This window comes from Triturus cristatus, chromosome 3_1, assembly GCF_964204655.1.
Source record: "Triturus cristatus chromosome 3_1, aTriCri1.1, whole genome shotgun sequence".
In the NCBI taxonomy this organism is placed as follows: Eukaryota; Metazoa; Chordata; class Amphibia; order Caudata; family Salamandridae; genus Triturus; species Triturus cristatus.
Window position 1 is genome coordinate 867,218,564 of NC_140583.1, and position 12,477 is coordinate 867,231,040.

At 41.4% G+C, this 12,477-nt stretch overlaps 1 protein-coding gene across 4 annotated transcripts in view; it reads right to left on the reverse strand.

Annotated features, from left to right (window-relative positions):
• The window catches only part of ERICH2 (glutamate rich 2), a 313,376-nt gene that overhangs the window by 176,561 nt on the left and 124,338 nt on the right, over positions 1-12,477 (reverse strand). For all 4 annotated transcript variants that reach the window (XM_085646409.1, XM_085646410.1, XM_085646412.1 and 1 more), the window contains one exon: positions 4,207-4,305. In XM_085646409.1, coding sequence (XP_085502535.1) covers positions 4,207-4,305 — 99 coding nt within the window. The remainder of the gene's footprint in view (positions 1-4,206; positions 4,306-12,477) is intronic.

Sequence of the window (12,477 nt, forward strand, 5' to 3'; positions counted from 1 at the left end):
CAAAAACCCAAAGCAGCCAAGCTAGCTGCATAACAGAAAAGTTTCCTAAAGGAAGATAAAAGCCGTGGTCGCACGTCACAGGCCTAAGAGGCCTGCTCAGGAATTTGTTTAAAAGAACTGCTAATCGTCTTCTGTTCTGAAAGATGCCTCTGGAATAAAAGGGAACGTAATCAGAAAGGTTGTGTAAGATAACTACATATCTGAAATATCAAGAACATGCAGAGGTTTATTATTATGTGAATTTTAATCTGCAATGGTAAATTGTGGAGATGTATTTAATTTAAGTTTTAAACTGAGACTATAACATTTATCAATTTATTAACTAGGAAATACTGGGCTAGTGCAAGTTAAAAAAGAGGTAGGGTTACCAAATCCAATCATCTGAGCTCTGAATAGCTATAATACTTACGAGTATTTTAATCTATGAAAAATGAATTACATAAATATTTAACTAATAATGAATATTATGATGTGTAAATAATGATGGGAATACTACTTTGACAGAACGTAATGAAGTTAGCTTTTGAAGAAAAGCGATGTAAATATTTTAATGGTGTACTGAAGGGTGAAAAATAGTTTTTTTCAGGCAAGGTAAGAGGACGCCTCAATAGTATTTTTTTCATTGTTATTGCTTTCTGTTTTTTTCCATTACTTCTATCAGAAATCAGAGCTCCTTAAGCTATTTTCGGAGGTTTAAAAAAATCTATGCCTGGTGAAGGAGACTCGCAGTTAAAAGGAGACTGAAATTTTAATTTTATTGCCAAAAGGCAGTAGGAGCTAGGCTCTGGCATGGGCAAATACATTTGTGAGTGTATTTACCCGAGATTAAAAGCTCCATCCACTGGCATTTATCTAAATATTGCTACATTTATGATTTGGAAATCGATCTAATATGAGTGTTTATTGATTTTAGATGGCAGTCAAATAATTTTAAATGTATTTTATATAAAATAATTTCATGCTTTTACCGCTGTTAGTCGATCTGTGCCTTTGCATGTTAGACATAACTCTCAACAGTCAATCCGTGCTATACTCAGTGAATTTCTTTTAATGCTTCTGACTCCAGAAAGCTGGGCACACCAACTGCATCTCCGTCGAAAAAGCACTGTATGTTGGAATGAATTACCCCAGGAAATTAAAGACTTTCTGACTGCTGAATGTTACCTGAGGATACCTTTCTTTTCTCCTATGTTCAGCATCGTTATGCTGCCCCACACGTGACTGCTCTGCGGGGGACGGGGGGTGGGGGAAGGACACCTTCCTTTCCCACTTATGCCGATGACAAACAAATCAACAGAAAAGACCCCCTATGCGAGTACTTTTATAGTGTGAATTTTAAGGAAGAGATGTAAGGCCTAGGCCTAAAATTGGATTAGGCTACATGGTCCAAAACAGAGGTCATGAATCCTGGCCTAATCATCTGCTTTCTTTAACCCCTTCCCCGCTCATGCCGGAACCACTCTGTCATGAGCCACGGTTGCGCTGTGCTCATGAAGGAGTGGTTCCGTCATGCTGCGGTCGTTGGCGGCCACTCCGCCCACGCGGCGCTAATTCCCCGCCTGTGCGGGCGATTAGCGCATTGGGCGGAGACGTGACGGAACCACTCCGTCATGAGCACAGCTCAACCGTGACTCGTGACGGAGTGGTTCCGTCACGAGCACAGCGGACCCGCAACTGCCCCCAAACCCCCCCAGCGCCGCGGCGGAATTCCTGCCGCGGCGAAGGGGTTAACGCAGGTCTTGCGTTCCCACCATCTTTCCTTTTTAAGTATTTTATCACCTTTACTGAGTCTGTAGAAAACACAGGTGCCTGTGTGGATATATTTATCCAGGTGGATCTTTTTCTGCAACAGTTCAAATGCAGTCTCCCCTTTACATTGAAGATTTTCAGGGGCAAACATCATACTGTACTTGGCTTACTCTTCCAACTGCAAGCTGCGCAACGCCAAAACTGACCTCCTCAGACCAATGAAATACTAGGAAAACCACAGGCTGTTCAATATGCAATGGGAAGGCTAATTGCTAGAATTAATTAAAGGCACCTTTCCTATTCTTAACAGACTTCCATGGCTATCTGTCCAAACTAGTATCAAGTTTAAAATCCTTGGGAAGTTTTCCCTTTCACAAAAGGACTCTTCTCTCACTTGCAGTTTTCAGAAAGGTAACAAAAACCTTTTAGCAAACGTTTCTTTTCCCTTTTAACCCTTCTTCACTTTGGTCTGCACTTAGAAATAATTCAGTTTGTATTGTGTGGATTACAACTTACATGAATACAAAAATAAATGTAACGCATTAATTTTGAATAACAAGAAAAATAGTTTTTTTAAGAAGCAAACTTTCTGCCTTCCTAATGTTTTCTGGGATGCGGCGAACAGACAGATGTATTCATGTTTTATGAATATTAATGTAGATCTATTATGGAGAATAGGACAAAACAGGATGTCGAAGTACCTTAACGTTTCTATGAGCAACAAAATATGTGAGTTTCTGCCTACGACTGAGCCATATGAAGACTGTATTCTTAGTCTTTAATCAAAGCAACTTTATCCCACAGCCTCCTCACATTTAATGCGAGCACTTCTTCACTCTGCTCTCTAGGGAGGCGGCTTGAGAGGCAAAGCACAATATATTTTCTTTATACAAGAGAATGTCAGTGTCATAGTCATATCCCTTTTTGGAAGGCACAAGATTAACTGGAGGGAGACGCCAAAGTATGGGAGTACGCTGGGCTACCCAGTCACTAAGAAAGCTCCCCATGAAAGACATACAAGGATGTAACCAAGAAGTAGATACACTTTAATGGTGTTGGCCACAAGAAATCTGATAACCGTTGTTACTTTCTATATGGACAACAGAAATACACATCCCAGGATACTAAAATGTTGGGCTCTGCAGGGTGGTTTGAAACATCAGAATTATCAGCCTGCTGAGTAACAGGTTTAGAGGAGAGAAAAGCAATGGAAGGTTCTTTACCAACGGTGAGTCTATCACTTTTCCCACAGAACTCCAAATTCTTGCTCCCACAAGAGTATTTGACACAGCTGTCCAAGGGTGGCTGAGCAGGATGGTTAAATTAGAAACTTGAACTGCAACAAAGAGGCATGTTGCAAAATCCAAACTTTTAACCACTTCCTCAAAATGGGAGTATGGTATGCCTGTGCTAAAGAAAACGTGTTGGGGCCCTTAACTGTATGAATATTGCCAGTTCATTATTCAAGCGGATCTTGAATTCACTGTCCTCAGGTAGAGAAACTGAAGAGAGATCTCATCTATAGGTGGAAACTTAAAGATGATGTTATGAGAATCCTTTAAAGTAAAGAACCAATGACAAGTCATTCACAGCTTAGTGGGGTATCTACGTTAGGCATAGCTTTTTCTGAAAGCTTGTTCAAAAATGATTAAAGATCAAGGTGATCATCAATGAAGCTGAAGCTGATCCATGCTGATGGACAAGACAGGAAAAAGAGCACAATTAAAATTCAAAATACCCCAAAGGAATGGAAAGAGTGGAAATTGTCAATTCAGCAGGTAAAAAGTGCCTTACACGTGAAGAGTTACACATAGTATGTTGTTGAATAAACTGCATGAAATAAGTTAATATTGGCGCTGGTGCAATCAGCAGTCAACTCACATTTTAGTTTAGCACGAGACAGAAAGTTCAACTGAGGGAAGAATTAAAAATTTAAAACGTTTTTTGAACTTCCACTAGCACAACCTGCAGAATATTATAAAATTAATTACCAGTCATACATCGAGTAGGATGCATTTTCGCAATTCTAACTTCATTGGGGTAAGGGAAGTCATTTTAGGGTTTATGGGAACCAAATACACATGATGCGATGAAAGGACAAACGACGGTTCATTTATGCAAAAGTACACATATTTTAATAATAGCTCAATGGCACCCAGTGACACAAGTATTCCACAGCCTTTACTATATGAGCCTAAAACAAGGAAAGAGAAGAGACAGAACCTTTTTGTTGCTATTGCTTACTTTTACCACAAAGGACAATACCATTGTTTTCCAGTTAGTTTCCTTTTAACAATATTCTTTTCTCAGAGCTCTAGTGAATTAACAGTAAGTATGTTTCTAAAACGTCGTTGGCATTTAAGATACTTGACAATCTCTAGCTGATGAAAGCTCACTTGACTCAGAAACTAACACTTGAAGTAAATGTATGAGAGATTTCAAATAAATAACACTTACAATTCTGGAGTACTTCTTGCTGTACACAGTGATATTTGCTTTGTGGGGGTGTACACTTTCTTTCTTGAGTATCCTTGCCTACTTCCCACACTGCACTGCCTATAAGATAAATGTAATAAACACGAATTTCACATAAAATTATAGCTTGAAAAACATTTTAGACATTTATCATCATGGAATGTCCTACTTTTTAAAACTTAATTCATGAGGTCCTGATTATTGTGAGACCGGCCTCTTGCTGGTCAGCCAATTAGTGGCCTCCTGAGCTGAGACACTGTCCATCTCCAACTCATACTGTCTGCAAATTAGGATTTACTATGGACAGGACTTTATCTGTGTACCCTCAAATTGAGAAGGTTACTTCCTCTTGTTGTCACCAACTAAAGGTCTTAAAGAAAGTCTTGTTTCTAGTTTGTGTGTGTTCTCATCATGCCATTCTTCAAGCTTTGTTGGGATCGGGTTTGGACTAAGCAAATGCAATGTACCTTGAGCATCTGTCTCATCTAGTTCATCATCTACAAGTGGCCCAGATTTGAACTGTCAGACTTTTTCTTAAATTACTACAACATACGCACATCTCCACCCACTTTCAAACTTTACATTGACTTTTGTGGAGCAACGTATACTTTTCAAAAGTGTATCTGTTTTAAGGCGCTTCATGATATTAGTCTAGCATTAATTTAACAGCTGTTTACACATTACTACGTTCCCTGCAGAACCTTACACTCTTATTCAGCCTGTCTTCATAAAGTTCCTAAGAACAGGAAACGTCACCAGGGAGCGAGGTTCTTTGCCTACAAGTGGCTATTAAATAGAACTCTTTCCACTTTATCTGATAAGCCAATCCAACCTGCGGACGATGCTTAAAACATGGTTGTTCATACATTAGATTTTTTACCTCCTCAGTTAATTAGGTCTTCTATTCAGCACTAGGACACTCAAGAAGGAAAGAAAGTAAGGAAGAAAGAAAGGAAGAAAGTAAGGAAGAAAGGAAGAAAGAAAGAAAGAAAGAAAGAAAGAAAGAAAGAAAGAAAGAAAGAAAGAAAGAAAGAAAGAAAGAAAGAAAGAAAGAAAGAAAGAAAGAAAGAAAGAAAGAAAGAAAGAAAGAAAGAAAGAAAGAAAGAAAGAAAGTCACAGTTAAGGCTAACCGTGATGGAGCGTGGACCGGACACAGAGGTCGCAAAGTGCCCAAACCTTAGGATTTACTCCTTTTTTTTCTTTCAGAATGATTACATTCTGATGCCAACCAAGGGTCCAGGGCCTGAGAGGCACCTCTTGGGGATCAGGAGTCAATCCAGGCAGGGGGCGGCAGCAGGACTCAGGGAGGTCTAGGCTGGTCCAATTGCAGCCAATCAGCTGGACAGTTGCAAGGATGCCTCTAGAAACCTGTTGGGTCCCTGTAGCTCACACAGGAGGCTAGCCAGCAAGCCCTTCGAGTCACTATGGTGGCCTTGGGTTCATAGATGTAGGTTCAGTCTTCCTTCCTCGGATAGCAGGGCAGCAAGGCAATCCTACTAACAGCAGGGCAGCATAGCAGTCCTTCTTCTGCATCGTCCACAGGTCCAGGGGTGCTCTGATGAGTAGTTCTGAAGGCCCTATATTATTATACCCGATGCCAGCCTTTGTGTTGGGAAATTCCCTGACCCTTCCCACAAATTGGTTCTAGTCAGTTCTTCCCCGTCCCTTGGTCCAGGATCCTAATCTGTCCTGGGTGACAAAAGGGGGGGGAGGCAGGCCTACTGCCAGTTTCCTTTGTGTGTGCTGTAGGAAAAGCACTTTGAAGTGTAAGTGAGACTGGGTACAGCCACTCCCCAGACATCCTGTCAGGCTGGCCCATTCTGTCCACACCAAAGCCCCCTTTGTTTCACTGTCTGGAAGCAATACACAAACCCCAACTGCAGATCCATTCAGAGTTATGTGAACCAGGACACTGACAGAAAGGCACAATTGGTTGGGGGTAGAAAATGCCAACTTTCTAAAAGTGGCTTTTTCAGAATTGTAACTGGAGTTCACAATTAAAGAAGATTTTAAATTGCAGTTCATTTGAGCTGGCATCATGCTCAATATGTCGAAAGCTACCAGTTTCCTGTGTGATATGTGCCTTTGAAGATGCGGATTGTCATTTTTATCTCCTGGGCTGCAGGCACAGTCACTTCTAGTTTGAGTCATGGGGTCAATGACATTCCAGAAAAGAGCCTTATGAACTCATTGTTTTTCCACACTATGCGTTTTCCTTTTTACATTTACAGAGGCTTGTGATTTAAAAACTGCCTGATGTTGGGTTAAATCCTGGTATGCAATGAGAAGTCTGGTTTCTGAGGGATTCCGTTGTGTTACACATTATCAAAAAAGAGCCTTTTGTGGAGGTTGTAATGCTAAGCCTACTTATTTAAAAAGGTTCTCATAACCATTATAACTTTTATAAGTGTGGCTCAATGGTTAGAGCGGCAGACCCTGATGCAGAGGTCTGGCCTGGGACCAGGGTTAAATTCCCCGCCTCGGCGGGTCTTGGGCTCAAAATTCCACGGACCTGACAATTCTCGCCTCGGTGCCTATTCCAATCATGGAGTCCCACTCTGCAACTCTGGGCAATAGCTTGCTTAATCTCCACAACGGCCCCCACAACGCTAAGGATGCCTGGCCTCCACCTTGGGGGTGCCCAGGAGTGGACACCTCACAGGGAAAGCCAGGATGGGTTCCACAGCGGTATTCGTACAAGCGCCTTGAGACCCTTGCGGGTGAGTAGTGCGCTATACAAGTATCAATTTACATTACATTTATGAGGCATAGTAAGAATTATGAAAAATACAATATTTGTAAACAAACAAAAGATACGTTTTTGTCATATGGTTTGTTGGTGTGGTGTAGATTGTATTCAATTCAATTTGCCAAGACAGCATTGCCTTTCTTTGGTCCCTTTTATTAAAAGAAAAAAATCAATAGACAAACAACTCATGCAAAGGTCTAATAAGTAGAAGTCACTCACAATAGTTATATATTACAGACGTGCAGTTAAATTTCTATAGATATCGTTGGTATCTGAGGAAACCCTAATTTAGCCGCTTAATAACTTTCACCCCTTTGAGCAATGTTGGACCATATTTTGGAGAATCTTCATGCAAAGGTTCAACCTCCAGCCTGCCAAATCTGGTGCAGTCAGTCAAACGACTGAAAAGATTTTTCGGGCAGGATCAAAACCTGTCACATTTCCAATTTAGTATGGAATTTCACACAGCAACTTTTCTGCATGTATAACTCATGCACTGCTGAACAACAGTTCACTCACTTTTTAAGGCACAACAATCTTTCTGTCATTTTGGCTACATCTCTAGGTTTGGTGAAAGTTAGTCCAAACCTTCTGCAGATGTTAATGTCTGCTGTCAATCAATAACAATAAATGTTTGTGATCTCAGGAAAATTGCAGAGAATCCTCTAAGAACAAAAGAAACTGGAAATAATATACCAGTATCTTATACTAAACGCCCACTACTCCTGGTCCCCCAGTGTTAATGAACATTAGGAGAAAATGTGAAAAGAAGAAGTAGATGAGCCAGGAGTCTGAATCTGCAATCTGCGTAAGTGGGCAATCCAGCACTTGGTGAAGGTAAAATGAGATGAAAAACTACTATATGGCAGGGTGGGAGTTAACTTTGAGTGAGGGCGGCCGTATAGGGGACACGGTCTTATCATGGGTTCCCCCATCGCCATCACTTGTAGAATGTGGAAATGAGATGCGAAAAAAAGGCCAACAGTATGGCTGGGATTATAAATGGGCAGCTGAACCTTATTTATTATGTTATTGTATATTTGCTGATGGAAACAGTGTGGGGGTTGGAACTAAGGCTGAGCTGGGGTAGCGGGGTTGGGAGCAAAAAGGGTGTGTGTGTGTGGGTGTGTGTGTATATATATATATATATATATATATATATATATATATATATATATATATTAGGCCATCTACTCCCCATTTGTTCATTTCGCATACAAAATATATCACTCACTACAGTATAGTCAAGAAAAATCAGCAGACGCACACGCACACACACACACACACACACACACACACACACACACACACACCATTAGATGCCCACATCCACACTATCAGATGCCCATGCACCCCATAGGACACCCAAGAATGCCATCAGACGCACCACACCATCATATGCTATTAGACTCATACACTCATCAGATAACTGCACACATACATACACAACCCCTCCCCCACCATCAGATGCCCAGCCTCTCATACTCACATTCTAGTTGTTTTTTTTATTCAAGGTAACAGATCTCAGAGGACGGACACTTAGGCCTCTATGTCAGATCTCTCTAGCAAAATGGAATTATTTTATACGATGTGAAGTTCAACAGTTCGCTCTATCCAAAATCAATTAAAAACTGAGACTGTAAGTACATCCATTGTAACCTCAAAGGAGGTTTCTCCAATTTGATGCGCCTCCACATCAACTGGATCCCGTACACTCCCAAGCTTGTTTTATGTGAAGAAAGTGAGGTGCCCATCTGAGATGAGACGGAGAATCAGGCTCCAAGTAACTGAGAAATCGAAGTAGAGGCGGTGTCATACAGGCACAACATGGATCCTCACAACTGCGGTGGTCACATTTGGCTGTTATGAGGTGAGAAAACTCATTGTATACTTTCCACATTTAAAGATAGAAGAAACTCTAACGTATTCCTGTGAATATACCCCTATCCGAGACAGTGCTATAAACTACTTTAGGAATGAAGTTCATTCTGCAGCGAGGTCCTCCAGCAAAGAGTTGAAAAAAGAAACTCTCTTTACCAACCCTACTCAAATGGCAGGATCTCCTCTTTATCTCAGCCTGATCACTTGACCCTTCTTTGATTCTCTTAGGATTGAGGCTCACATTTTATTACCAACATGCATGCCTTTGTAACCAATTTCACACCTTGGGCAACACAATTTCCTCTCACTGTTCAGCACAAATTCCGAAATGCTTTGTCTCATGATACATTTACTGATCTCTTAAACACTAATAAATGGAACACTAATAAATGGTTTACTTTAGCTGTTTATAACTAGACTCTTGTCAAATCTATCATTTTCAAATGATCTTGGGTTTCCGTGACTTGAGCTCACCCAATTAAAAACCACCTCTAAACAAGATAAGCACCTTTGGTTATAATCCTAGACTTTCAATTGAACCGTCTATCTTTGATAATAATAGCAGTACATATCACAACAAAAGTGGGGTTTAAAAAACTTCGTATACTCTTCTAGTCCAACGCTTTGCGAGTCTCTGCTTTTTTTATTGGAAGAACTTCCTCCTCAGTATGTTGTACAGTGGATAGCCTGAGAATGTTAGGCTTTTTAGCTCAGCATCAGGCATGGAATTCGTGAGGTGGAGTTATGACCAGCATCATGAGTAGTGCCATGGTAAAATCCACACAGCAAGCTAGCTCTGCTGAGTCTGTACCTGCTCTTATTACCTTGTTGGACAACAGAAGACCTTTTTGCACAACCTCATAAAATTTCTGCTTCTGCTCCTCGGAAAGATTATCTATAAAATTCTGCCCTCACTCATGTATGGATCTTTCATATCTCACTAGAAGAACTGCAGGACCAATCATATTGCCCTAGGAGGATTGTAGCACTAGCAGCTTTGATAGCTGTGGGGCTCACTGGAGTCCAAATAGGATCCTCTGCAGGAGTCACAAAAGACAGGGGCCCTAAAGGTGTTGTCGTCACTTCTGGCGTAGGCAACAAGCATAACCTTTCCCTCTTGCTGGTCAAGACCTTCGACACTGACGAAGAGTGCCACTGATGGGAGTGCTGCGTTTGGCAATGATTTCTTTTTTCTGCTTCTCTGGACCTCCGCGTCTTGAATCTTCCTCTTTGAGAGTCATATAGAGTCAAGAGCTGCTTCACAGTAGAAGGCGATACTTCCCTGGAAGCCCTGTCCTCCCCAACAAAATCTTCCATTATACTTATCAGTCTACTTCTCTGCTTACGGGTGTCCTAGACATTTTGGATCAAAACTCACATTCTTTGGTGGACTGACAATCTCTAAGGCACACCACACAGACCTTGCCTGGGTTATTTGCAGTGTTTTTCTTCCACAAGATGAAGAAAAAGCCTTTGAATTAAATGAAGTAGTTTTTAGTAATATTCAAGCAGAAAAAGAAATGTAGAAAAATGGGTAAACAACTGGCACAGGGTTCCGAGGTTCCACTCTTACAAGTCACACAAAAACAGAACTGATTTAGGGGAAATGCGACTGCCAGTACCAGGAATCAAAGGATTGAAAGCTGCTGGGTTTCCAAAAGGCACACTGCGCACAAGTCTTCCAATCTAAGCCTACTACGTATATATTTTCAGCATCGTAGACAGATTTAGGCAACAGTTTAGACATAACAGTGCTGTAATTTGGTTTTGAGAAATGCGTTTTATTTTGAAGTCGTTACAATTCCAGGAAAAAAAACTCAGCCTTTGATAGGGTTTTGAAAGAGCTTCAGAGTATTAGATATGTTGGATTCTGTGTCTTTGTTATAGATAGGAACGGGGATTACACACCGGGGGGAATTATTCTTAAGTTATTGACAGTCAATAAGGGTCCTACGATGCAGAAAGTATTTTTCCAAGACACCCCTTTTAGTCAGGTGACTGGACGGCAGGCCCTGCAAGGCATTTGCCTATTCCCCATTCTTTTGGTTTGTATCTTCTGTGCTGCTGCTATGATAAGTGTTGACACGACTAGGAGCCATGAAACCCACTGATACTGGTGACTGAGGGGGGAAAGAACCTATCAATAAGGGGTCTACATGGCATTAGTTGATGGTATACTAATGAACTAGAGGAAGATCTCTCTGTCCCAAATACTTCAATTACTAACTACTGTCATGCAGATACGAGTTCTAGCATTAAGAAGGCCAACAGGGAGAGTATGTGAAAAGCATCCTACGGTCAAATGTTTCTCAAAATATGTTTCAGAATTATGCCCTGATGGGTGGCACAGAAAAGGTGAATGAATGCTACAAGGCAATAATTTAGTATACAAATTCACCTGGGAGTACGTTTTTAAGATTTATTCTCAAGTTTAGCACGTGCAAAGTAGGCAAAATATATAAACATGCCCGATGACCGAGGAGCTCGCCCTCCGATCGTCCTTAGTACACATTTAAAAACTCAGTGCCATTTACGGCCCACAAATTAGAGGCTGACACTTTGGATATGCTTGTAGTTGTGTTCACAGGAGATTCATCTGGAGAGCATTTATTGTAAGGTGCTTACCTTGTACGTGCCTGTGTACCCTGATGTAGTGCCGACTAACTGCTCCTTTTGCCACAGTCTTCAGTCCTCCATTTTGTTTTTGTCAAATATGTTTTATTGACTTTTATAACACAGAATATGGCAATACATTCAATTAGGGAGTCCAAATGTAGCCCCCTAGTAGCTATATATCAGTACACAGCGTTCTTTCGTTATTTAGGGTAACACCCTAAAACAGATTCACATTAAAGCATTGCCAGAGCTTGTAATAAAATGTTCTTCAATTACCCATCCCAAACTATACCTTCCCCTTATCCTATGTCCCTCCCTCTTCCCTTGTGTACTAAAAGAAATAGAGCCAAAAATAAACATAGCAGTGTACTCGAGTGACTTGGGGGTGTATGTGAATCTCACAGCTGTTTCTCTGTGCGTAAAACTTCGCTGTTCAGAACTGGGAGAGAATGTAGCGCTCGTACACGTGGAGGGGCAGGACACAAGTGGGAGTCCCCTAGTGTGGTAGCTGATTAAGGGGCCTAATCAAAAATTTTAAAGTCATCTCTAAAAATGTCACTCATTCTTTCCATTATGACTGCCTGCCATAGGTTCACACAGCCCGCACCTTGACGCTTAGCCGGATCCTCGCAAGCTCCTCATGTTTATCGCGGTATCATACGGGTTGCAACGGAACTATCGACTATCTTCCATGCTTTCATTATCTGGGCTCCCGCCCCACGGCTGCATTTTTCCGAACGCTTCTACACGCTCGGTTCGGCTGCCTCGGAACTCCCATCGTAATCAAGCATAGACCTGGCTCGCATCTGACGGACTAATTTTACTTCTCCCATTGATCCACCGTAACCTTGGCTCACTTCTCCGCCCACACGGATTTGCAACATCCTTCGAGTCCCGGTCTGAGACAGTTTCTGACGGGCCAATTTTTCTATTCAAGTGTCTCACCGCAATTCTGGCTCAATTTCCCGCCTACACGTAATTCTACGGATTCCGGACTTCAACACTAA